At 48.1% G+C, this 25,459-nt stretch overlaps 1 protein-coding gene and 1 long non-coding RNA gene across 2 annotated transcripts in view; one reads left to right on the top strand and one right to left on the bottom strand.

The window, feature by feature from the left end:
- MYH16 (myosin heavy chain 16) overlaps positions 1-25,459 on the bottom strand; it is a 63,923-nt gene that overhangs the window by 12,384 nt on the left and 26,080 nt on the right. Inside the window, exons 20-36 of the mRNA XM_077907818.1 lie at positions 24,508-24,589; positions 21,442-21,615; positions 20,316-20,543; positions 19,698-19,802; positions 17,451-17,537; positions 17,077-17,222; positions 15,826-15,916; positions 15,310-15,366; positions 14,564-14,650; positions 12,651-12,896; positions 11,681-11,798; positions 9,887-10,014; positions 9,333-9,529; positions 7,745-7,877; positions 5,570-5,786; positions 3,479-3,615; positions 3,282-3,385 (exon numbers count right to left, since the gene is read on the bottom strand). Coding sequence (XP_077763944.1) covers positions 3,282-3,385; positions 3,479-3,615; positions 5,570-5,786; positions 7,745-7,877; positions 9,333-9,529; positions 9,887-10,014; positions 11,681-11,798; positions 12,651-12,896; positions 14,564-14,650; positions 15,310-15,366; positions 15,826-15,916; positions 17,077-17,222; positions 17,451-17,537; positions 19,698-19,802; positions 20,316-20,543; positions 21,442-21,615; positions 24,508-24,589 — 2,337 coding nt within the window. The remainder of the gene's footprint in view (positions 1-3,281; positions 3,386-3,478; positions 3,616-5,569; positions 5,787-7,744; positions 7,878-9,332; positions 9,530-9,886; positions 10,015-11,680; positions 11,799-12,650; positions 12,897-14,563; positions 14,651-15,309; positions 15,367-15,825; positions 15,917-17,076; positions 17,223-17,450; positions 17,538-19,697; positions 19,803-20,315; positions 20,544-21,441; positions 21,616-24,507; positions 24,590-25,459) is intronic.
- Positions 1-25,459, top strand: part of LOC144319558 (uncharacterized) — a 65,251-nt gene that overhangs the window by 25,657 nt on the left and 14,135 nt on the right. The window contains exons 2-4 of the long non-coding RNA XR_013385366.1: positions 14,522-14,705; positions 17,516-17,660; positions 21,505-21,622. This is a non-coding gene — a long non-coding RNA (uncharacterized LOC144319558). The remainder of the gene's footprint in view (positions 1-14,521; positions 14,706-17,515; positions 17,661-21,504; positions 21,623-25,459) is intronic.

Here is a 25,459-nt window from a genome sequence, read left to right as displayed (position 1 = left end):
GAATCTGACAGTCCTGCAAAAAGTTAAACATAGCATTAACATATGACCAGAATTTCTATTCCTAGGTACATATATATCCAAGAGAAATGTAAACCTAGATCCATGCAAAAACTTGTATATGAATGTTCATAGGGACACTTACCCACAGTAGCCAAAAGGTGAAAGCAACACAAATGTCTATCAGCTGATGAATAAATAAACAAAATGTGATCTTCCCAAACAATGGAGTATTATTCAGGAATAAAAAGGAATTAAATACTTCCTGACACATGCTTCAACATGGATGAAGCCTGAAAACATTCTACTGAAAGATGACAGTCACAGAGAGCCACATATTGTATGATTCCACTTATATGTAATGTCCAGAATAAGCAAGTCCAAAGAAAGTTGTTGGCTACATTAGTTGTTGCCTATGGCTGGGAGTGGGGGTGGTGGGGAGAAATGGAGCAGTTTGCTACGGGATATGGGGTTTCTTCGAGGGGTGATGAAATGTTCTAAAATTGTAATGATGATTGCACAAATAAAAATCACTCAATTTTGCCCTTGCCATGGGTGAACTGTGTATAAATTATATCTCAAGTCTGTTGCAAACTCACACACACACACCACATTGTGGCATAGCTAGATATTTAGGGTGGGGGTCAGGTTTAGCCTGATGGCTGCAGAGTCATGGGGCTTTTCCTCCCCAGTGGTTCAGCCTACAGCCCTCAGGAGTGATTGTGGGGGTATGTCGTAAATTCAGGAAGCTGCAGTGTGGGGAGATTTCAGACAGGCAGTTTAGGCAGGGTGCCAATGTGGATAGTTGCAAATGTGTTGATCATCTCAGAATCACAACAAATCATATTTCTTAGAGCAGTTTTGGATTTGGACAGAGGGAGAAGCAGGCTCCATGCACCGGGAGCCCAACGTGGGATTCGATCCCGGGTCTCCAGGATCGCGCCCTGGGCCAAAGGCAGGCGCTAAACCGCTGCGCCACCCAGGGATCCCGAACAAATCATATTTCTATAAACCAAAACCTAGTGCTGAGTCCAAAGGTTTCTTAGAACCTCAAGCAGCAACAATGGACACTGGATTAAAATGAAATCTCCAAATCTAGCACTCCCTGGCACCCCAACAAATCAGTTCTTTTCTGTGATGTGGTGGATGTTCTCTAAGGGTTCATGAATGTTAATAATAACTTGTATCTGTGTGGCTTTGCAGGTAATAATGTACATTCATATCTACCATCTCATTAAGCTTCCCCATGCCCCAGAGCAGGGATGAGGAAGCTATAGGATAATTACACCTATCTCAGAAGGGTTTGTCCCTAATTTTTTTATTGTGGGAAAATGCACGTTACATAAAATTTCCTATGTTAACCGTTATTAAGTGCACCGTCCAATGTGCACTTAAATATTAAATATTAATAAATATTTAATATTTATTAAATATATTTAATATATTATTAAATATAAATATTATTATTATATAAATATTATTAATATATTAATAACATATTAAATATATGGTGCTGTGCTACCCTTGCCACCATCCCATCTCCAGAACTCGTTTCACCTTATGCAACTGAAATTATGTCCCCATTAGATACAAATTTCCCCATATCCTTCTTTTCCCCTGCCCCTGGCAACTACTGTTCTTGTTCCACCTTCTGTTTTTTTCTTTCTTTCTTTTTTTTTAAAAGATTTTATTTATTTATTCATGAGCGACACAGAGAGAGCGAGGCAGAGACATAGGCAGAGGGCAAAGCAAGCTCCATGTGGGGAGCCTGACATGGGACTCGATCCCGGGACTCACACCCTGGGCTGAAGGCGGCGCTAAACCGCTGAGCCACCCGGGCTGCCCCCACCTTCTGTTTCTATGACTGTGACTGCTCTAAGTACTTCCTGTAGGTGGAATCATACAGTGTCTGTCTTTTTGTGACTAGCTTTTTTCACTTAGTATAAAGTCCTCAAGGTTTATTTATGTTGTAGCAGGCATCAGAATTTCCTTCCTTTCTAAGGCTGAATAAAATTCCACTGTATAGGGGTGCTTGGGTGGCTCGGTAGGTTGACTGTTCAACTCTTGATTTAGGCTCAGGTCATGATCTCAGAGTTGTAAGATGGAGCCCTGCATCAGGCCCTGCACTCAGCAAGGAGTCTTTCTTCTTTCCCTCTCCCTCTGCCCCTCTCCTCGCTTGTGCATGCTCTCTCGCTCTCTCGCTCTCTCTCTCTTTCTCAAATAAATCTTTAGGGCAGCCCCGGTGGCTCAGAGGTTTAGCGCTGCCTTCGGCCCAGGGTGTGATCCTGGAGACCAGGGATTGAGTCCCATGTCAGGCTCCCTGCATGAAGCCTGCTTCTCCCTCTGCCTGTGTCTCTGCCTCTCTCTCTCTCTCTCTTTGTGTGTCTCTCATGAATAAATAAATAAAACCTTTAAAGAAAATAAATAAATCTTTAAAAAAAATTCCATTTTATGTATAGTCAACATTTTGTTATCCATTCACTTGCCAATGGACATTTGGGTTGCTTTCATGCTGTAGCTCTTCTGAATAATGCTATGAACACGGTTGTACAAATACCTCTTCAGGACCCTGCTTTCAATTCTTTTGGGTAGATACCCAGAAGGAGGATTGCTGGATCATATGTTAATTCTATTTTAATTTTTTTGAGGAGCCTTTATACTGTTTTTCACAGCAGTTGTACCATTTTACATTCCTGGCAGCAGTGCACAAGGGTTCCAGTTTCTCCGTGTCCTTTGCCAACACTTGTCATTTTCTGTTTTGGATGGTAGCCATCCTAATAGGTATGAGGTGGTATCTCACTGTAGTTCTGATTTGCATTTCTGTAATGACTAGAGACAGTGAGCAGCTTTCCATGTCTTATTGGCCACTTGTGTATTTTCTTTGGAGGAATTTCTAGTCAAGTCCTTGGTCCACTTTTGAATTATTATTATTATTTTTAAATATATTATTTATTCATTCATGAGAGACACACAGAGAGAGCAGAAATACAGGCAGAGGGAGAAATGGGCTTCCTGCAGGGAGCCTGATGTGAGATTCAATCCCATGACCCCGAGATCACACTCTGAGCCAAAGGCAGAAGCTCAACTGCTGAACCAGCCAGGCATCCCTATTATTATTATTGATCATTATCTCATGGGGTTTTGTGATCACTAATGTACTATATTTCAAAGTATTCACCTAAATTGTCCAGGGTCACATGACTAATGGGTGGCAGAGGCCTGAGTTTCTGGATTCTACTCCATCATGCTGCCTAAAATCAGCCTCCCATGCCTCAGCCCCATACCTTGTAGCTTCAAATTCCTCTTCTTTCTCATGGATTCTCCGGTCAATGTCAGCTTTAACCTGAGCCAGTTCCAGCTGAATTCGAATCACTTTGCTCTCTTCAACCTGCCAGGAATATAAACATCAGCCTTTCTGGCCAAGTAGGTGCGTGGTCCCTGGCCAAGGACCCAGCCTCCAAGGTGATGGCCACATAGTTACCTCTAGGGAAGACTCAGCTTCCTCCAGGGCCACCTGGAGTTCTTCCTTTTCAATCTCCAATTTTTTCTTCAACTTCTGCAGCTCATGCACACTCCGTCCTCCCTCACCCAGCTGATCAATCAGTTCCTTTATCTCCTCTAAGAAAGGAATATTGTCATCAGTAAGGCATATGAGGACCACCAGCATCCCAGGGCCATGGCATGTGGCACAGACATTCCTATGTCAGGGTAGAAGCAGGCAATCCTAGCTTCACTGTTTCTAAAGAGAAGCAATAGACTCCACGTCATAGACTCATGAAGCATCAGGGCTTGGACATTGGAGAACAGGGGGTTCAAGTTCCTCATTTTATAGATGGGAGGCTGAGGACCAGAGAAGAGCAGGCAAGCACAGAGCAGCTTTGGGACCAGTGCCCAGGACTCCCTGGGCCTGTGAAGCCTACACTCAGGGCATTCTTCTCTCAGGGAGCCCCTTTTCCCCTCTGCCTCCCTACCACCAGGTCTGAAAACCTCACAAGAAAAGGATTAGAGCCTTTCTTATCTTCCTCAGTTGGGAGACCTCTCTGTTGCCCACCCAGAGGAACTCTGAGGGATTTACAGCACCTTGGAGCAGTCACAAAACAGCCCACAACCAGAGGTGTCCAGGAAATGTAACTGTCCTGATTAATTCATGACAAAACTCCATTTCTACATCAAGCCCTCTTGAGTTCAGAGAAATCTCATTTAATGCAAGGTCTCCCCACCTGGGTTTCTAAATTCCAGGTGGGGTTTGGAGAGCACTGGTGACATCATCTAAGTCTCAGCTGTTGGTGTCCACCTGTGCTGGCATCATAGACACACCTGTAGCCCACATAGCTTCCCGTCACCTGTCCTTGAACATAATGGCTGTTTCTAGAACATTCCCCACTGCACTGCTCTGAGACCATGAGGAACGCTGTGATGCTGCTTCACACTCTCTCAGCCTAGGCAGGCTGCTCAGTCACTTTCCTTTGTGGCTCCCACCAGTCTGGAGGTACTTTAAAGGCTTTTTTTTCTCACCTATGCTTCACCTGCCACATGAGGTGCATATTCCCTTGCTCTTAACCCCTAGGTTACCTGGGAGTTTTATCATCTGCACCAGAAGCTGGTCAGAGGATGGGGGTGGGGAATGGAGTGGGTAGGGGAGGAGGCAGGGCTCCAGACCATTGGCAGGGACCCTCAGCAGTGCCTCATTATCACCTCCCTCCTGTTTTCTGTCCTCTCCTAGTCCAGCAACCTTGATTTGGGTGTTTTGGTTGTTCCTCCCCAAACTTAACTCATGTACTTATATTCAAGTCCTTTAGTACTTAGACTTTCGAGGTTACAAAAGCAGAGCCTTCATACCTCAAATGCTGGGCTCTCATGATTCTCCCCTGTAAGCTGACAGCTCTCCAGGGAGGGACCAGGACCTTGGGCAGATTTGGGGACAGTCTGGGACCATTTGCTTCTACCCTTTGCATTGCAGTGACCCTACATCAGTCACCTAACCTGAAATAAGGAAACCCTGTATTGACTGAGATTTTGTTTGCTACTCAGCAAAACAGGGATCCAAAAACCATTCTTGAAAATAAAAATATTGATATCCCTTGTGCAACCAATTTTGTGGTTAGAAATGTACACCTGCCATAAAAGCAAATCATGCAGCCAGATCTCTGTATGGCAAAGTGATCTTCAACAGATAAGTAACATTTTTCAAATAGTATCCAACAGAACAAAATCTCAGCCCAAGGCCTCCTATATGTAAGAAATCTTACATGTGTATGTATGTTATGTACATGGAAAGGCTCAATACACAAAATCTACTGACTGAAGATTTCACATATTATGTTTCATTGTCACAACCACCTTATAAGGAAGGCAATATCTCTCCAACTTACAGGGGAGGAAACTGAGGCATGGAACAGTCAAGTAACTCACCTGCTTGAAGTCCTATTGCTGAGTGCCTGAGTGCTTCTACATGGTGTTTGCCAGCCAGGCAGATTTATCGGGGACCTACTACGTGCCAGGAGCTCAAACCTCTCATGCACTTGGGAGGAGGGAGGCCCTGCCTGTGTCTTTATCCCCGCCTCAGACTCACCCTGCAGAGTCTTGTTCTCCTTCTTCACAGACTCAAGGTGCTCCAGAGACTCCTCGTAGGCAGTCTTGATCTTGAAACTCTCTGTCATGTACATGCGGCACTCCTTCTGCGAACTATCCACCTCCACCTGCAGCTCTTCACACTTCTGCTGCCACTCGGCCAGCATCTTGTCAAAGACCCGCTGCTTCTTGTCCAGGGCAGCAGCTGCAGCATTGGCCTGGGGAGAGGTGCGGAAGCTCTCCGGAGGTCTGACTTTCCAGCCCCTTCCCCTCGTTTGCCTTCCTGCCTACCTTCCCCAACCTCCTTAGTAATTCTGGTGACCACAGACTTCTTGGGGACTAGGATATAGTTCCACATGGATGGCACAAGCGTGGGGCAGGGATTCCGGAGAGAGTTACACCCCAGTTCTTTTTTTCTTTTCCTTTCTTTTAAAATATTTATTCATTTTAAAAGAGAGAGAGGGAGAGAGAGACAGAGAGAGAGAGAGAACACGCAAATGGGCAAAGGGGCAGAGCAAGAGGGAGAGTGAAAGCCACTCCCTACTGAGCAGGGAGCCCGATGCAGGACTCCATCCTAGGATCCTGAGATCATGACCTGGGTGGAATGCAGACACTTCACTGGCTGAGCCAACCAGGCACCCCAGTTACATCCCAGTTCTAAGACTTCTACTACTAGATGTGTGACCTTGGGCAGTCCTATCTTATCTTCCTGGGCTAGGATTTTCTTGGGTGTAAAATGAGGGATCTGGGTACCGGCAGCCTTCCCAGATTTATTTATTTATTAATTTTTATTTATTTATGATAGTCATCACAGAGAGGGAGGGAGAGAGAGAGAGAGAGAGAGAGAGAGAGAGAGAGAGGCAGAGACATAGGCAGAGGGAGAAGCAGGCTCCATGTACCGGGAGCCCAATGTGGGATTCAATCCTGGGTCTCCAGGATCACGCCCTGGGCCAAAGGCAGGCTCTAAACCACTGCGCCATCCAGGGATCCCCAGCCTTCCCAGATTTAAAACATTCACCCAACTCTCCATAACCTATTTCTCTGTAATTTACTACTACGTGTTATACATTATTGTCCAACTGAAAGATGGGTTTGGTCTTATTTTTCTTGTGAATCAAAGCTGATTGTTCTCAGACCTTATTTTTCTTTTCTTTTCTTTTTAAGATTTTATTTATTTATTTATTCATGAGAGAGACACAGAGAGAGAGGCAGAGACACAGGCAGAGGGAGAGGCAGGCTCCATGCAGGGAGCCCGATGTGGGACTCGATCCTGGGAATCCAGGATTAGGCCCTGGGCTGAAGGTGGCGCTAAAGCACTGAGCCACCCCGGGCTGCCCAGACCTTATTTTTCATAGACCTTTCACCTTTTTCATTACTGTCTGGCAACTACGTATTTGCTGCTGTGCAGTATTGGATTTTGTAAATTTCTGCTTAATTTCTAAATGAGGGGGTTAGCAAAAGCTTTTCGGGTTTGGGGACTATTTTTCTGAAGGTTCTCATATGGTTATGACCCTCTGCCTACGTCTCCGTCACTGCTGTCATGAAGCAATTGCCCTATCTAGACCAAAATGGGGTTGCTGTGTGCCAGTGGAAATCTTACTTAATTTGGCTTGGAAACTTGCTGATCAGTCTGAACCAGGGATGCAAACAAGAGTATTTGGCCACACAAAGTGTGTGAAATGTGGTTTGCATGAGGAAAAGGGAAACAGAGACAATAGTTGCATGACTTCCTGGGACTAAGTTTTGTCCTCATCATAGACCTATTTGAATAATGGCCTGTTGAGTGTTAAGATCTCAGAGTTCGGGGATCCCTGGGTGGCGCAGCGGTTTGGCGCCTGCCTTTGGCCCAGGGTGTGATCCCGGAGACCCCGGATCGAATCCCACATCGGGCTCCTGGTGCATGGAGCCTGCTTCTCCCTCTGCCTGTGTCTCTGCCTCCCTCTCTCTCTCTCTGTAACTATCATAAATAAATAAAAATTAAAAAAAAAAAAAGATCTCAGAGTTCGGAGTATATAAACACATGTTCAGGCAGGAACCTGTGTCCAGTGGGCCTGAGTACCAACCCTGTGCTCCATCCTGTTGGGCCACCTATTTCTTCTTGCTAAGCCCAGACATGTGATAATTTCATCCAGCTCCCTGGGGTCCCTTGGGCCTAGCGAGTGTTTGACCTCCTGACCTTCTCTAAGTCAATGGTGAGGTCCTCGACTTCTGCCTGGAGTCGCTGCTTATTTTTCTCGAGGGAGGCTGCCCGGGCCTGGGCAGCTTCAGCTGTCTCTTCTGCTTCCTGGAGTCTGGCGGCCAGTTTCCTCCTGTGGGCAAGGGCAAGAGAGGCTGTCAGGGAAACAGAGTAGCTCATGGGCCAGGGGCTGGGTTTGTGGTGCTGAGCTCTGGTGTCACGGTGGAGAAGATGCAAATGAATTGGAGAGTGTTTTGAGGAAAGCAGTCACTGTCCATCCATCCAACAATTATTTATTGTTTCTATTCTGTGTCAGATATCATTCTAGGCCTTAGAGAAACAGACTAAGACCCATGCCTTCATGAAACTTCTGCTCTAGATGGGGGATAGACATAGAGATATTAAGCCCCATGGAGAAAATAAAGAAGGAAAGGGACACTTGAGCAAAGACCAGAGGGAGAGAAGGGTGAAGACCATGGGTATCTGGGGAAGAAAGTCCAGGCAGAGACAGGTGAAGGGTTGAGATTTAGCCTGAGCTTTGGAGTGAGACCAGGCATCTTCTGGCCACTCTCAACAGAAAAGGGCTGGAGGGCGGGAGGTAGGAGCTGCAGGATGCAGATTTAGGTTCCATATGTACAGGGCTTTTAAAAAATTATTATTAAATATTTATTTATGTATTTGAGAGAGAGAGAGAGAGAGAGAGAGAACACGAGCAGGAGGAGGAGAGGGAGAAGCAGACTCCACACTGAGCAAGGAGCCTGATGTGGGGCTTGATCCCAGGACCCTGTGATCATGACCTGGGCAGAAGGCAAACGCTTAACTGCCTGAGTCACCTAAAGAGCTTTTGATAAGAGATTTATTTATGTCAACTGGAGGTCACTGTACTTATTGCTATCCTGTCACCACAAATTCCAGTGGGCAGAAGGCACCTGCAAGCAGGCCAGGGTCTTCTCCCTGCCTGGGACAGAGTGGCTCACATGCAGGGCTTCACATGGGCAACCAAGTCAACCTGTTCCTATACAAGAAGGTGGCTCAGAGTCACATGCATGTGTTCGCTTTCATTTCCTCAGACCTGTCAAGCAGGTTTGCAAATTCTCTAGTTTGCAAATGAGGAAGATTTGAGGATATTTACCACAGAGCAGGAGAACCAGCAGAGTGAGGGCCTTTGCCACTGAGTGTGGTCTGCATCCTCCCAGCATCAACCAGAGGCCCCACCCCAGACCCACCAGACCTGTGGAAGCTTCCCAAGCACTTTAGGGGCAGAGAAGCCCAGCCTGGAGGTGGAAGCCCTGCTCCTGACTTCCCTGCTGGAAGCCTGAGCCCTTCAGGGCAGACGATGTTGAGAGCCTTGAAGATGGAACCTGAAGGCTAGATATTCTGCTAAGGGCACAAAGTGGGCTTTGCTGTCCAGACTCATATCCATCTCCTACCCGCCCCCCCTTTTTTTTCTCCTACCCCTTTTAAAAGAAACTTGTGAACTGCCTTCTCCTGGCTGTGGTCTTGGCCTCCGCAGTGGCTGACATGGTCAGACGCATGGCACCACCTCCACCACAGCTTTCCCTGCTCTCCAGCACAGGGTGACACTCACTTGGTCTCCTCTAGCTCCTCGGTCCTCTGGATGGCATCGGTCTCATACTTGGTCCTCCAGGTGGTCACCTCAGTGTTGAGCTTGGACACGAGGCGCTGCAGCTCTGACTTGCCTCCCTGCTCCTCCTCCAGCTGCTCCTTCACCAGGTCCAGGTCATGCTTGGTGTTGGCGAGACTCACCATGGCTGCACTGCGAGACTACAGGGACCAGCCAAGCCTGTCAGAGGCCCTACTGGTCTCTATGGCCCCCAGGGCCATCGCTTAGATATACACAATATTGGATCACATTGCAGCAAGAAAGGGGGGGCAAAGGACACCTGATTTTACAACCCAAACCATCAGGGTTTATTCTCCTTGCTTTGTTCCAATTACTGGCCACAAGTATATGGAATTGTATCTGTTTCATTTAGTCTTACACATAGCATGCCACAGTGTTCTAGTTAACTTCTCAACTTGCTATTGAATCATATCTTTCATGTTCCTTCTACATCTTTATAACCTGTAACTTTGTTCAGAAAGGCAGCTCTGTCACTCCCACCCCACCCCCAAACAAACCTTGGATTCTTCATCTAACTGCCTCTTGTAATCGTCCACCTGCGATGTCAGGGATGTCTTTATCCTCAGGATTTGGTTGAGCCGGCTCTGGGATTCTTCATATTCCCGGCTCAGTTCCCCATTTTCAGCTGGGTGAGAAGGGAATGGGAGAAATATTGGATGAAAAATTGGCCTCCCAGCTAGATCCTAAGCTCCCCCAGTGCAGCATTCCCAAAGTACCCAATAAATATGGTGACTTGGCCAACTGAGCTGGAAGGGGCTACATACAAGCTGCTCAAATTAAGCAAGGGCAGGAGCAATTGTCCAAGCATTGCCAATGCCCAGGTGTCTGCATGGGGTACAAGGCTTCAGATAATGAAGTCCCAGCCCCTGGCATGAGATACAGTAAAGACATTTGAAGGAAACAGTGGGGCAGAGAGTGTTTGAAAAAAATTGTCATGGTCCCAGAACCTACACTCTTGTCATCTGTGAACTGATCTCCAGTGCCAGAGGCCAGGAAGACGTGCATGAGCCAGAGAGGATGAGCAGGGGCTTCTAGTTCTGCTCTGAGTCATTAGTTTTGCGGCAAGTTACCTTATTTCACTGAGCTTCATTTTTCTTATCCATCAAATGGGTATATTGGTTTTATTTTATTTATTTTATTTTATTTTATTTTATTGGAGTTCCATTTGTCAACATATAGCATAACACCCAGTGCTCATCCCGTCAAGTGCCCCCCTCAGTGCCCGTCACCCAGTCACCCCATGCCCCTGCCCACCTTCCTTTCCACTTTGCCTTGTTTGTTTACTAGAGTTAGGTGTTTCTCATGTTCTGTCTCCCTCACTGATATTTTCACTCATTTTCTCTTCTTTCCCCTTTATTCCCTTTCACTATTTTTATATTCCCCAAATGAATGAGACCATATAATGTTTGTCCTCTGATTGACTTATTTCACTCAGCATAATACCCTCCAGTTCCATCCACGTCAAAGCAAATGGTGGGTATTTGTCGTTTCTAATGGCTGAGGAATATTCCAGTGTATACATAGACCACATCTTCTTTATCCATTCATCTGGTATATTGGTTTTAGAGAGTATTCAGGATGTGGAGAATAAGGCCAAAGGATGCCAGCAGGTTCTCTGGTGTCACACTGGAACATTGTCTAACTGGCCTAAGGAATGTTTACTTGTCTCAGGGAATGCGTGTTTGTTTGGCTTGCTGTTTACCACAGATCAGAGCCCAGCCTCTGTAAAGTTAGGTATTAAGTAAATAGTGATAAATTGCAAATTATTTTTGTCGTGGAGATGCAAAGGATTTCTTCTGGTAAAAAAAACAAAACAAAACAAAACCCGGAGGTTGCAGTATTATTAACCAGTTTTATATAGCCAAGTTATGTAGGCATTCATTCCCCAACTGACTGTATAAATCTCTGCCCATCAAGTTCCCTCAAAGGCAGGTTTACTGTTTTTTGGCTCCTTCATTAGTGACACATGTTCACTGTCAGTATGTGGGTCATGTTTTAAAGTGTTTAAAAATTGTTTTTTTTCTACTGCCCCTCTGCTGATCTCACAGAGTGGTTGACAGAACTGGTGGGGAGATGCTTTGAATAGTGTTCCCTGTTTTACACTGCAAAGATGATACTTGAAACACTCAATGGGTGGAATAAAATCTCCTGTCTCATCACAGGGGATGTGAATTTTCCAAGGTCAAGAAAGCTCTGGGAAGAGGACCCAGGTATGCCTTCAGTTTCTTTGAAGGTCCCCGTTCTGTTCCAGGAATGGGTCCTCAGGAAGCTGTAGGGAGGGGTGAGCTCACCTTGTAGGCGGGTCCTGATTGCATTAATTTCTGCCTGGTTTCGCTCCAGCTCGGCTACCTTGGCATTGGCTTCTGATAAGCTATCTTCCAGCTTTCGGATGTGGGCCTCGGCATTCATCTGTTCAGGAAGAATGAACTCAGTGTGGAAATGGGGAACGGGTCCTCCCTGCTTCCCATCTGAGTTCCCCTGGTGTAGCCTCGTAGACTACCTCCCTAGTCCTTCTAGAATGTCCCTGTCTCAGAACCATCTTCTCCCCAACCCGAGGTCGCTATCTCTACCAACAGAAACCTAGAGTCTGCTTGTCTTCCTCTCCCACTTCCTTTGCTCATCCTCCTTCTCACGCTCTCTTAAATAAGTCAAAAAATACATTTAAGAAAAAAATAATACTAGTATTAGTGCAGTTAAAACAGGATCTGTGAAGATACCTTGTGAGTGTATGAAATTGGCTGCCACAGGGACCCCAAAGCATCATCCCTTTTCACCTTTGGATCCCCTCTTTCCATCATATCACAAGAAGGCTCTTCACATGGCAGATGGTTGATAAACACATGTTTAATGGCTTCCTTGCTTTTCCAAAATTCTTGCCATATATCACTTTATGGTGATGTATGCATTTATCCTACTAGTCTCCCTGCTCCTTGAGGATATAGTCATCCTAATGTAATGGTCATCTTAATAGCTCACATTTATTGAGCTTTTCTTAAATGCCAGGGACTGTTGTAACCCTCACAACAGCGCTATGAAGTAGGGATTATTAACGTCCCCATTTTACAGTTGCGGAAGCTGAAGCACAGGTTGTGAACTCAGCCAAGGTTATACACCATCCAGTGGGATCTGTGATGAGCTCATTTTAGTTCCCCTCACAATATCCAGAACATGCCTTGGGCTCGCTAGGGGTTGGGGGGAATATTTGTGAGGTGGCCAGATGCTGGGGCACCTCCCTGTGGCTCTGTGGGGGTCCTCCCTCACCTTGGACTTCTGCACAGTCTCCATGCTGGCATTGAGGTCGTCGATCTCAGCCTTCATGACCTGCTTGTCCTTCTCCAGCTTGGACTTGACCCTCTGCAGGTTCTCCACATGCTCTGTCAGCTCAGCCATGGAGTCCGTGTGCTTCTTGCGCAGTGTGGAGGCCGCGGCCTCGCTCTGCAGGGCTGCTTCCTCCAGTTCCCGCCTCAGCTTCAGCAGCTCCGCCTCCCGCTTGCGGTTCTGCTCAATCTGGGAGAGAGGAGAACCAGGGTTTAGCAGAAATGACCTGCACTGGGCTCCTTAGGGCAGACACTGCCCACCTGCTCAGTGGTGCCTTGATATTTCTGCACCCCACTGATAGGACGTCTTGATGGAAATATCATTTTTTTTTTAATGGAAATATCAATCTGGAGCCTCTGGGTGGGTTGCCCATAGGATTTGGTTGGGTAATGTTGTGCCTTGAATTGTGTCCCCTAAAAAGATATGCTCAATTCTTAAACCCAGATACCTGTGAATGTGACCTTATTTGGAAACAGGATCTTGGCAGATATAAACAAGTTAAAATGTCATAACTGGATTAGGGAGAGCCTGGACCTAATGGCTGGTCATTCTTATAAGAGGAGAGAGATATTTGGGTCCAGGGAGACACCAAAGAAAAAGGCCATGTGACCACAGAGGCAGGGATTGGAGTGATGTACCTGCAAGCAAGGAATAAAGATTGCCAGCAACCCACACATCCAGGAGAGAGGCTGGGACAGACTCCCCCTGAGCCTCTGGAATGAACCATGCTCCATGGCTCCCAATGTCACACAGCCCTATAACCCCGCTTCCTACCGTCCCTTGGTGTCCCACATCCTGTTGTTCCCTTAACTTTTTTTTAAAAAAAGATTTTATTTATTTATTCATGATAGACATAGAGAGAGAGAGAGAGGCAGAGACACAGGCAGAGGGAGACGCAGGCTCCATACCCGGAGCCCGACGTGGGACTCAGTCCCGGGATTCCAGGATCTTGCCCTGTGCCAAAGGCAGGCGCTAAACCGCTGAGCCACCTAGGGATCCCCTCCCTTAACTTTTTATGCATCACTAAACATAGTCCCTTCTTAGTGCCTGTTGCTTAAACCAATGGGGATGATTTTGTTTCCTCCTTGGGACCCCGACCACACCTGGGCCCCTCCACAGTGTGCATACTATGGCTGGAATGTTGAGGGAGTGGGACATGGAGTCCAGGGAGCCTTCTAGTGCTAAGGGACACCATCCACATTTCTGCTCTCAGCTCTGATCCAGAGTCTGCATTTGTAAGAGACCTGACTACACGGAATTAGAAGGAGAGTTTCAAGTGGCTTCTGACAGTCTCCACGATGCCTTTATATGAGTTGGAGAAAGATGTATCCCACACCAGAGGCTCAGCTTGGATTCCAGCCCCGAGTGTGGGTGGTCACCCCACTGTATTAACCATGTCTTCATTTTCTATATTCTGATGCTTTGACATCTGGGGCTTTGCTGGTCCTGGAAGGACAGCCCCTTGCAGGGGGAGTTAACTCCTAGAGATAGGAAACAACTGGCTTTTCAGTGAAAAGCAACCAATCTAGAACCCATACCTCCAACCCCTCCTCTATGGGGTTCTCACACTCTCAGGCACTGCCCCCTCTGCCCTCATTACCCTTATGGCCAGGTACCAGACAATGAGGAACTGCCTTCTGCCTTTAGTCCAGTCCTGGTTCTGTCAACACCACTGAGCTAAGGAGCCTGGGAGAGAGGGGACCAAACCAGCCCCTCTTTTGCCTCTTCTTTATTATTGTTTTCTCCTCAAGGTAGCTCCAGGAATTCAGCAAGAACTAACTGCTTATCACCCAGCAATTTTTTTCTCCCTGCAGGCAGGCAGGAATTGGCGTTCCTTGGTACCCTGATAATGGTACCTGAGCAGACGTGGCTCCCCCAGCCTCTTCCAGCCTGTCACTGAGGTCTTCGAGGTCCCGGGACAGGTCGCTGCGTTGTTTCTCCACCTGGGAAAGATTGAGTGACCGTGACAGGAGCCATGCAGGAGCCCCTCCTTCTCTGGTAAAGACCACAGTGACTGCATGGTGTCCATGAGGCTGGGGGCCTGCTTTTGGGGAGCCCTGCCCTTTGTCTGCCACTCTATACACTCAGTGAAGGATGCTTGTGTCCTTCTCCTGCACTGAGTGGGTCTTCCTGCACATACTTACCCCCAGCTCAGTTTGGATGAATCTGGAGTTTAGATATGTTAGGATTCACCTCCCACCAGCTTGCTGGCTTCTAGGATCCCCACCCTAGAACCCTTTTCCATTCTTTCCTTTTCATTGTACATCCTTATAACTGTGCAGAGAGGTGCTATTTCTTCTCTTTGCCTAGAAATTCTTCCCAGTGTCAGCCTGTTGAATTCATTCTCTGAGTCCCCAGGCTAACGTTGCTGGCCTTCTCTCCTTGGACTCACACTGGAAATAGTATCTTTGTGTCTTGCATTGTAATTAGTATTTCTCATGTAGCACACTGCCTGGTGCTCAGGAGGTGCTCCAGAATCAACAAGGCCTTTTCAATTGGTAACCTGTCCTCTTTTGCTTTCCTGAGTGAGCATGTACTTGTGGTTGGACTGTAGCAGGCACTGTGTCCTTAGGCTCAAAAAGTGCAGAGGCATTTCATTTACCTTAGCTCTCATTGACCGCTCAGCTTCCAGTTCTTCCTCTAGCTCCTCAATTCGGGCCTAGCAGACAAAGAAGTAAAGCAGAAGGGGGTCATCTCTTCTGGGTGAGATTACAGACTTACCCACTTGGCCTTTTAGTATGGAAATGATGGCAAGGAGCTGAGCATATGATGGACACTGTCAAAAGAAGAGGGCAACAGGACACAGAGAGTGTGTGCAATGGTCCTGAGGCAGGAGGGGGCTGTGAGATCCCATGGGGGGCCAGCATGGCTGTGGCTGGGGAGCAGTGGGGGAACGTGACAAGGTCAGGGAGGAAACAGGGGCAGATTGTCAAGGGCCTTGTGATCACTGTAAGGGCTTTGACTATAAGCCTGTGTGAGGTGAACATGGACGAGTCTCAAGGACTCTGGGACAGTCTTGCTCCTCAGGAAACCGAGGCAGCGAAGCAGCTGATGGAAACAAAAGTGCCTGGAAGTGCGTTTCAAAAGGAGAGCTCTGTTTTCCCAGTCCTGGACACACCTGGTGTTCCTTTAGTTTCCGCTGGAGTGTGGAATTCAGAGACTGCTCATCCTCATATTTAGAGTTGACAGAATTGATTTCCATATCTCTCCTGCAAGAGAAGGTTTGGTCTCCTGAGGAAAAGTTCTAAGGGGAGACCAGCTGGCTGGCAAAGGAACAGAATCTTGGCTGCTGGAGGAAGCCTGGAACCTGCTGAAACCCACTCATCCCCCAGTTTCGGGCCTTCAGACAGCCCAGAAGGTCTCACCCCGCAGAACCCCAGAATCTGCTGCACATGCTTTCCATCTGCTTATTCATTCACTTCTTAATTTGGTACAAGTTTATTGAGTCCCTACTATGTGCCAGTTTATTGAGTCTCTACTTGTACTATGTACAAGTTCATTGTGTCTCTACTATGTTTGGGGTTCCAGGGACACATCAGTGAACAAACCACACAGAAATCACTGCTCTTGGTACAGCTTATATTTTAGGGACTCCAGAATCACCAGGATGCTTTGCCTTTTTAGGGAAAAATTTCCTCTAAAAACTTTTCCTTCTGATAAGTGGGTGCCATGTGCCAAGGATCCACATGTGCAAACTAAGACACCAGAGACCAAGTAGATGAGTAGGATGGTAAAGGTCACGTGCACTTTCTGAGTGTGCCACAGAAGAAATATGCCGAGACACAGAGCTAGTAGCTGCACACCCTTCTGGCAGTCTGTGGTGCTTTGAAACTGCCTTAGCAAAATGTACCTCAAAGATGTATTGTTCAAATTCCACTCCTTGAGAGCCTGCCTTGTCTGACTCCTCATCTCCATTCCCTCAGCCTCTTACTTGGTTCAAGCTTACACCTGGACTTCTGATTGCTTTCTGGCTTCCAGTTTTTCTCCACTTCACCTGTCTCCCATGTTATTGCTGGAGCGATACTGATAAAGTACCCACCTCAACTCCTTGTGATCTTTGAAAACCTGGCTTGTGGGTTTCTATGAAGACTCCCTGCCTTTAGGGGCAGGTGTCTTGTAGTACTGGTCTCATTGCTGGCGCCCAATAGGCCCTGTGTGAAGCTGGGAGCTCCCTGTGGATGGGCAGCACCTACTGTCCCCTTCCTATATCCTCTGTGCTGGGCACAGTGTCTGGCACATAGTGGGTGCTGGGGACATGCATTAAAGCACACGAAACCCTCAGCACAGTGCCTGGCACCTGGCACCATCCAGGAAGTGCTTGATACTGCTAATGTTGTTGTGGGCAGAATAAAGGACTGCATGAGCATACTTTTTCACCACCTCCTCCAGGTCTAGCTTGGACCGTTCCATATCATTGAGATTGTCAATGGTCATCTTCAGGTCACTCTCAGCTTTCCGACGAGCCTTTTCCACCTCTGCCCGGATTTTCTTTTCTTGTTCCCAGTTATCCTCCAGCTGCAGAAACAACAAAAACAAGAGAAAGTGGGGGTGGGAGGTGAGTCTGAGACCAGAATGTGATAAGGAACCAGACTGGGCCTGGTTCCTTAGCTGTAGCCTCAGACAGGCCCTCGCTTCCCCAGGGGCATGGGTCAGTCCAGTTCCCCAAATGTGTCTGTGGGCTCTGTGCCCCAGCATGGACCCGGCCCCTGAGGTATAGAATTGGCTACAGCAACAGGGCATCACCTCATGGATCTGGGTGCTGAGCTTGCTGTTGGTCTTGGTCAGGTGGTTCACCTTGTCCTCCTCAGCTTGCAGGTCATCAAGGGTTTTCTGGAGGAAAATATACACAACGTGTGTCCCATGAACCATGCAGGAGCAGCTGAATAGACCTGGTTCTCGGTCATCACTTCTGAGCTCAGTGGACAGCTACCATGCTCCTGCCCCTACTGTCAGGTGAGTTGGGGGCAGACCCAAGCACCTGTTAGCTTCAGGTGGGCCCTCAATGGCCAGTGAGACTCTGGTTCCCCATGGGACATATCAGAAATTTGTGGGGGGCTTTTGGATGTCACCACGATTGGGGGCCCCACTGGCACTTAGTGGGTGGTTCCAGGGCTACTGGACAAGATGGCATGCTCTGGACGGTCCAGCACCATGAGGAATCATTCTGCAGTCCACACACTTGATGCCCCACCCAGGCATTCATGTAAATAAAGTAATAATCATACTCTTCTGAACGTAGCACCTGGCACCACTTGTACCACTTTACATATGACTAAACTATTTTATTTTTCATTTAGTATATACTACATTTTAAAGAATGATCTACCAGTTTTCCACCATGAAAACTGAGAGAAGATTTGTTATTGTCAAAATCTCCCTGAGAGTTCTTTACCATTTTGTAAACTCCTATTGGTGACAGCAGCCACACTTGGCTATCTGCGTCACCAACACACCCTCTGTAGCCACCTAGGCAGGCTCGGGTGGATAGCCTCCTGCTCACAACGTCTTCTAGTGGATCTCCTGAGCTTTTACATGGCGACAGCCCCATTATCTATTAAAAATTACATTCTATTCACATCCCCCCCTTAAAAAGAAGGGCACCCTATTGATTTTTTTAAAGTTATATGTTATTTATAATAATTTTAATTTTAGGATAGTAAGAGAGGCTCTGTGCTCATTATTTGGAGATTATATATTTTTCAGTTTGCCTACTATCTAAAATTTATTTGTAATCCCAAATCAATACTTGTGGTGCTTTCATGGTCATTTGCAGACATGCGCAGGCAGCAAAAAATTGGAGTCTCCTGGAGTGCGCATTCCCAGCTGCAGTTGAATAAGGTAATGCTCTGCCTTCTGGTTTCCTCACACTGCAAACAAGTATCTTTTTCACAGTCTTTTCAGTGCTATGGTTTTTGTTTTGGTGATTTTGCTTATAACATGGCCCCACGCACAGTGCTGCTGTGCTGTCTAGTATTCCCAAGCACAAGAAGGCTGTGCTGTGCCCTCACAGAGGAAATTTGTATGCCAGATAAGCTTTGTTCTGGTGCGAAATATAGGGCTGTTGACTGTGAGCTCAATGTTCAGGAATCTACAATATGGACCAAATAGTGTCTTTCAACAGAAACGTTCATAAAACAAGGTAACATATTGATTGTAATCCTATGTATTCTGTATTGATTGGCTGACAAAAATGTAACCAGAGGCTTGCAGGAACCTAACCCCTTAAAACTGAGGTTCAGTATTTGCTACCTCAGTGTTTGTGGTGACTTTTTAGAACATGACTACCTAGAGTAAGGAGAATTGACCATATTTGTTATAGAAGGGAGGCTCTGAGTTTGAAGTGGTTGAGAGTTCCAGTCTAAGGAGAAATATTTCCAGAGGTGGGAGAGTAAGGTATTCAGAGAACCTGTTGTGTGTTCACGGTATCAGCAAGCATGGCAATGGGGTCCATGGTTTGGTTCTGGGCTTCAGCTTGCTCTGTGTACCTGCATCTCCAGAGCTGGGAAGTGGTCTGTGCCACAGTCAGCACTGGTGGCTGGTCAGAGCTGGCTCTGCATTCAGGAGCCTGAGCCCATAACACTTGAATAAGTCTCCCCATGGCAAAAGCTCATGCCCTTTGTTGCCAAGATGGATCAGGGTTTGCTGGTACATCAGCATTCACAGGGCACTTCCACGCACCACACTTCATCCTGATGTGTCTGGGGACATACCTTGCATCTGGAACCATCCTGCTCATGCCTGCTGCCCTCTTTCACTCAAACTGTCCTAGTTTGGGTGATAAATTATAGTCACCCCACTCACAACGAACCGGGTAGGAGAGCAACAAGACATGACAGTGCCCACTTCACTGATGAGGAAACCGAGATTTTGGGAGACTTGGTGACTTCCCCAACAGGCCCCAGCAGAGGGGCAGCAAAGCCAAGATTTGAGTCCAGGTCTCCAGTCTCCAAGCTTCACCTGCTCTGCCAAGGGGAAGCCAGTGCTGCCTACCTGATGCAGCTCCTCCAGGGCCCTCTTCTCCTTCTGGAGCTTGGCGATGGAGTCCTCACGGAGCGAGAGGTCCCCAGTCAGGGTGCGGACCCTATGATCCAGGGCCTGGAAATGGGGGCAGGAGAGAGACAGGCCCTTAAGGCTGGAAACGCCCTCAGGGGAGGCACTGGCTCGGAGAGAGGGGCTCTTCAGCTTGGCTGTAGTCCAAAGCCACTTGGGAGCCTGAGAAATGCTAACGCCCAGGGCATACCCCAACCAACCAAGTAGGAATCTTAGGGTAGTGAGAGCCACCAGTTTAGGCTTTGTTATTCAAAGTCCGGTCCTCAGATGTCAGCAGTGCCTTAGGGAGTAGGCTCTGGGGCCCCACCAGACTTGCCGATCCAACAATCCAACGATCCAACCTGGTAGCGCTAGCCACGTGTGGCTTTTGAGCACTCAAAATGCAGCTAGGTCAGCAGAGGAACCACATTTTAAATTGCATTGAGTTAAGTTAAAATAGCCCCATGTGGCAGGTGGCTAGGGCCCTGGGCAGTGCTGCTGTGGGAGCTCCAGGTATGACCCCTCCACAGGGTTCCCTGTTCTTATAAGGAGCGGGGTCAGGCTCCAGGGCCCCCTCACCTGCTTCTCCTTCTCCGTCTTGGCCAGCGTGGTCTCCAGGCCCTCCAGATCCCGCTTCAGGTCGCTCATCTCCCCCTCCAGCTTGCGCTTGGTGGCGCTCAGGGAGGCTGCTGTACCTTCCTCTTCCTCCAGCCGCTCCCGCATGTCTGAGATCTGGCTCTCCAGGTCCATTTTGGTCTTCATCATCTGGGTCAGGCGCTCCTCGGCGTCTATCACGTTCTCTTGCTCCTGGAGGAAGAAAGAACACCACCAGTCAAAGGAGTCCCAAAGGGGTCTGAGCACTATCTCCAAGCTCCATGCGATGTGTGTGACAAAACACAGTCTAGCAGAGCCATCCCCAGACCGACAGCTGCATCACCTGTGAACCGGTTGGGATGCAAAAAATCTCAGGCTTCCCCTGAGGCCTGCTGCATTTAAATCTGCACTTTAACGGAATCCCAGTTAAGGTTTTAGCAGAGGTGGTCCAGGAGAAGTCGAGGACAGCACTGGTACTTCAGGCTGTGCCATCCCATCTGCTGAGCCTGGATGTGCCTATGCCTCCATCTGTCAATGGGGCCTGGGCTATCTGCCCAAATGACTCCCAGTGCTGATTTTAGTACTTCTGTGTTAACAAACCACTTCCCATCCACGAGTCCTCCTTACAACAACCCCGCAAAGCCAGCCAGGCACGTGTTACTGTAAGCTACAGTTAAGGAATGTGGGAGCTGATAGGCAGGGGAAGCAGAATTGTCAAAAGTCAAACGGACAGGAAGTGGCAGAAGAGGGACAACCTGGGTGTCCATCAGGGTCTCCCCAAGATGGGGTCAGGGGCGTGAGACAACAGTTGGCCAGAGAGTCCAACCAGACTATGTGATTTATGCTTCATGGCATAACATTATTGACATTCAGTTTTTCTGTCTGCAAGCTAAGGGAAATAATCGTGTGAGGCATAAAGGGGTGGAGGCCAGGAAGGTGCTTCTATCAATGGGTGGTCCTTCTACTGCTGTGACCTTGCTCCTACACAGCTTCTTCGAAGGCTGTCCCTCCCTCCCTAGGTCTGACTCTCGGTGACCCTGGAATCCTGGTAGTTGCCAGGGCCCCCAGCTCCCACACCTCATCTCGCCCCCCCACCCCAGCCCCCACATACGGCCTGGAGCTGGATGGTGAGGTCATTCTTCTCCTGGCTGAGCGTGGCCATCTTCTCCTCCAGCTCCTTTACCCTGCTGAGCAGCTCCTGTGTCTTGGACATGGCGTTCCTCAGCTCCTCCTCCTTGGCCTTCATCTCCTCCTCTTGACGAGCCACGTTCAGGAGCGGCTTGACCTGAGTGGTGAGCAACACCATACCATTTTAGGGGGTGTGGGGGGCACAGTGGTGGGCTGTGGGGCTCAGCCTCCAGTGGGACTTCACACCCCTGGTGGGGTGGAAAGCTCATGCTGCAGCAGTGATGTTGGAGCCTCTCCATAGCTGCCCTAAAGCAGCCCTAGCCTCCACAGAGAAGGCCCATCCTTGCTTAGAACCAATCCTCAGGATGCTCTTGGATCCTAAGAGACACCAAATTGGGTGTTTGTTGGTGTCTAGCTGTGCCCAGCGCTTATAAATGCTCTGTAAATTGTGTGTGCTTGGGAACCCTGGTTTTCCTCACCTTTCTCCCTTACTTGTTCCTCTCTCTCTCTCTCTCTCTCTCTTTCTGTCTCTCTGTCTTGTGTATATTCTCAGTCTTTCTCTCTCACTTCTTTCATCTGGTCCCCAGCCTGAAGTCCCAGCCCTCTACATGGTCTTCCCACACAAAGCCTTGCCCACCCCACTCCAGCTCGGCTGCAGTTCTGCCTGGTGGCCTCCGCCCCTCTGGCTCTGATCTCTGTATGGTTGGGCCTGCTTTGTGTGTTGGCCTGCAGTAGCTACTCACTACTCTTCTGTACCCGCTGCACCCATCCTAACCTCTACATGCATTTGGCCCTTCTTACCCTGCAAGGGACCCTGGGTCCATCAGCTCCATCCACCTCTACTTCTCTGCCCTGCTAGACCTCTAGCTCCTCAAAAACCTCCCTCTTGCTTTCCTGTGTCCCTGCAGCTCTGAGCAGAACAGGTGGGACAGGCCCTCAGGGTATTTCCTGATCAATGGATGTGTTTCTCCGGAGGGCCAACGCCCTGTGGAGATGGATTTGGGAGAAGGCATCACCTATCTTCCAAGATGACAGGGAAGCCTCATTGCCAGCCTGGGCTGTGGGGACGTGGGATACCACGGGAGCAGGTCCACATAAACACAATTATGTAACACTTTCTATTCAGTAAAAGCCTCTGCAACCTGGTTTGTTTTTCTTCCCCATCAATCCTATGGGGATTCTAATATTCAATAATATTAGAGCTTAGTTAAAAACTAACAGTAAAGGATTTTTAGTTTTACTGTTTTACTCAATGGAACAGGACCTTGCTCCGCCATGTTTAATTGGTGAAGTTATTTATTTATTTATTTATTTATTTATTTATTTATTTTGAAGTTTTAATTTTTAGTAAAGAACGGGGAAGTTTCCAGGCTTTGACCCCTCATCTGTGACCGTGGGTGGTGTCCTGCCTGGAAGAATCTTTTTTTTTCTTTTTTTTTTTTTAAAGATTTTATTTATTTATTCATGAGAGACCCAGAGAGAGAGGCACAGGCAGAGGGAGAAGCAGGCTCGCTGTGGGGAGCCCAAAGGGGCCCCTGGGATCATGACCTGAGCCAAAGGCAGAGACACTCAACCACTGAGCCACCCAGGTGCCCCCTGCCTGGAAGAATCTTAAAGGCTGTTAGTCTGGAGCTTCACAGAGGGTGACACAAATACCAAAGGCACAAGTGGGATAGATTTAGCATTGCACAGAAATCCTTAGATATTCATTGTTACATAGTTACTTTAAAAATAACTTTTAGGGCAGCCCAGGTGGCTCAGTGGTGTAGAGCTGCTTTCCTGGAGCTCTGGGGACCGAGGATCGAGTCCCGTGTCCGGCTCCTTGCATGGAACCTGGTTCTCCCTCTGCCTGTGTCTCTGCCTTTCTCATTCTCTCTCTGTGTCTCTCATGAATAAATGGATAAAATCTTAAAAAATAAAATAACTTTTAAAAATAAGAAATTAAATACATTTTTTGAAATAATTTTTTAAAAAAACAGAAAAGCACTCATCACATCCACCATTTTGTGGATAATGCTTGCTTAGGATGAGATTAAAGCAGATGAGGATACAAAGTTTCCTTTTAAAATACAAATTTCAGAATAAAAAAGTGAGTTGACATAAGAAAAGGAGGTCAGTCATAGAACAAGTGGGGAAGTTACCAACGATAACTGAACTTTGAGAAATGCTCATCTGGACTCCTCTGCGATCTCAGGCCCAGGAGGGGGCTGGCCTTTGGAGATGCAGAGTTTGCTATCTCTCCTTTGAACCTGTGGCTAGCACTGTGTTAGATAGTGCTTTCCCATGGGGAGTAGAAAGAAACTTCTACATGAGCCGTAGGGGCCTCAAGGCCACAGAGATGACCTGGAGCCTGTCCCCCACTCCACAAGGCTCCCCTTGAAACAACACCATCCTCCTGTCTCCGGAATGCAGCAGCTCTGCATCCGGCCACCTCTAGTTCCCAGCATTGTGTTCCCCTGGAATGGGGGCCAAAGGTGTGCATACCATCACCTAGTATGATTTCACCTGCATCAGGAGGATGGCTCATGGCCTCCTGCATTGGTTAAGGGTAGGCTGGCTGCTTGGAGGTCCTGTAGCCCCACCACCTGGCTGACTCACTGCTCTCTCTGCTGTCTCAGAAGAATCTGGGAACAGGGAGGTCAGATCCCAGGATTTCCTGAGGTCACTCCACCTCTAAAGCTGGACTTCACTAAAGGAGTTGAAGATGCCTCGACATGTCCAGGGGGAGGTGCTGGTAACCAAGCCTACTCTGTGTGTGTGTGTGTGTGTGTGTGTGTGTGTGTGTGTGTGTCTGGGGGTAGGGAATGCTTTCCATCCTAACAGGATGCTATTTTCAGGGATGAGATGAGGTGGGAAGACACACTGATGTCTTCCTCAGGGAGGAATTAACCTCTGTCTGGAAGGAGGCTGGATTCCTCCTCATCTCATTTTTGGACTGTCCCTGCAGCATCCTGTGGCCTCCTACTCCCGAGAGGCTCCCCCACCCAGGCTGAGCTCAGGTCCCCTGTCCTCCTGGGCAGCAGCAGGCTGGCCTGTTCCTGAGCCCTACCTTGTTGTAGAGCTTCCACCAGCCCCAGAAACGCAGCTCCAGGAATTTGCGTGTGTTCCGCTGGATGACTTTCAGGCCGATTCTGCAAAAAAGGAATCCGGGGTTGTGTGGATTAAAGTGCAGGTGTCAGGGCCTGGCCTCCCAGACAGCACAAGGCTGAGACAGACCACTCACTTCTTCTTACATTTCCCTTCTTCAATCACCCATTACGCTCTGAATCCTATCCATCTGCAATCTTTGGAATCTACCTCCTTGTCCCTGGCAGCTTCACTGGGCTGTCATTTACTGAGGACCTCCTGTGTGCCAAGGCCCTGGGTTGGATTGGGCTGCTGTCCTACCCTCAGTCCCTAACTGGTGTCCCCACCTTCAGCCGGGGTCAAGGAGGGCCTGGTGGATATCAGAAACTCATTATTGTGGTTATTGGCTCATCACTGCTATTATTACTAGGACCACAAAGAGCCAGAGTCAGCTAGAGGCCAGCCAGGGTAGTCTGAGTCACAGTATCATCACACTGATCAATAAGGGGAAGTGCCTTATAGGCTGCAAGAGAAGGGTTTATATTAGGTGGCCCTTGTTAAGGGTTGGATCGTGTCCCCCTCCAAAAAGATATGCTCAAGTCCTAACCCCCAGTTCCCGTGAATGTGACCTGGTTTGGAAATAGAGTCTTTGCAGATGTCATCACTTAGGTTAAGAGGAAGTCATACTGGAAAAAGGTGGGCCCCCAACCCAAGATGCCTGGTGTCCACATAAGAAGGAAGCCTGTGTGGAGACACAGACACAGAGGCAGGGCCTTGCCAAGACAGAGGCAGAGATCAGAATGATGCAGCCACAAGCCAAGAAATGCCTAGGGCCACCAGAACTGTAAGAAGCAAAACAGGGGGATCCCTGGGTGGTGCAGTGGTTTAGCGCCTGCCTTTGGCCCAGGGCACGATCCTGGAGATCTGGGATCAAA

This window comes from Canis aureus, chromosome 8 (genome assembly GCF_053574225.1).
Source record: "Canis aureus isolate CA01 chromosome 8, VMU_Caureus_v.1.0, whole genome shotgun sequence".
Lineage (NCBI taxonomy): Eukaryota > Metazoa > Chordata > Mammalia > Carnivora > Canidae > Canis > Canis aureus.
Note: the sequence above shows the minus strand (reverse complement) of the source record. Positions and strands in the feature narration are given on the sequence as shown.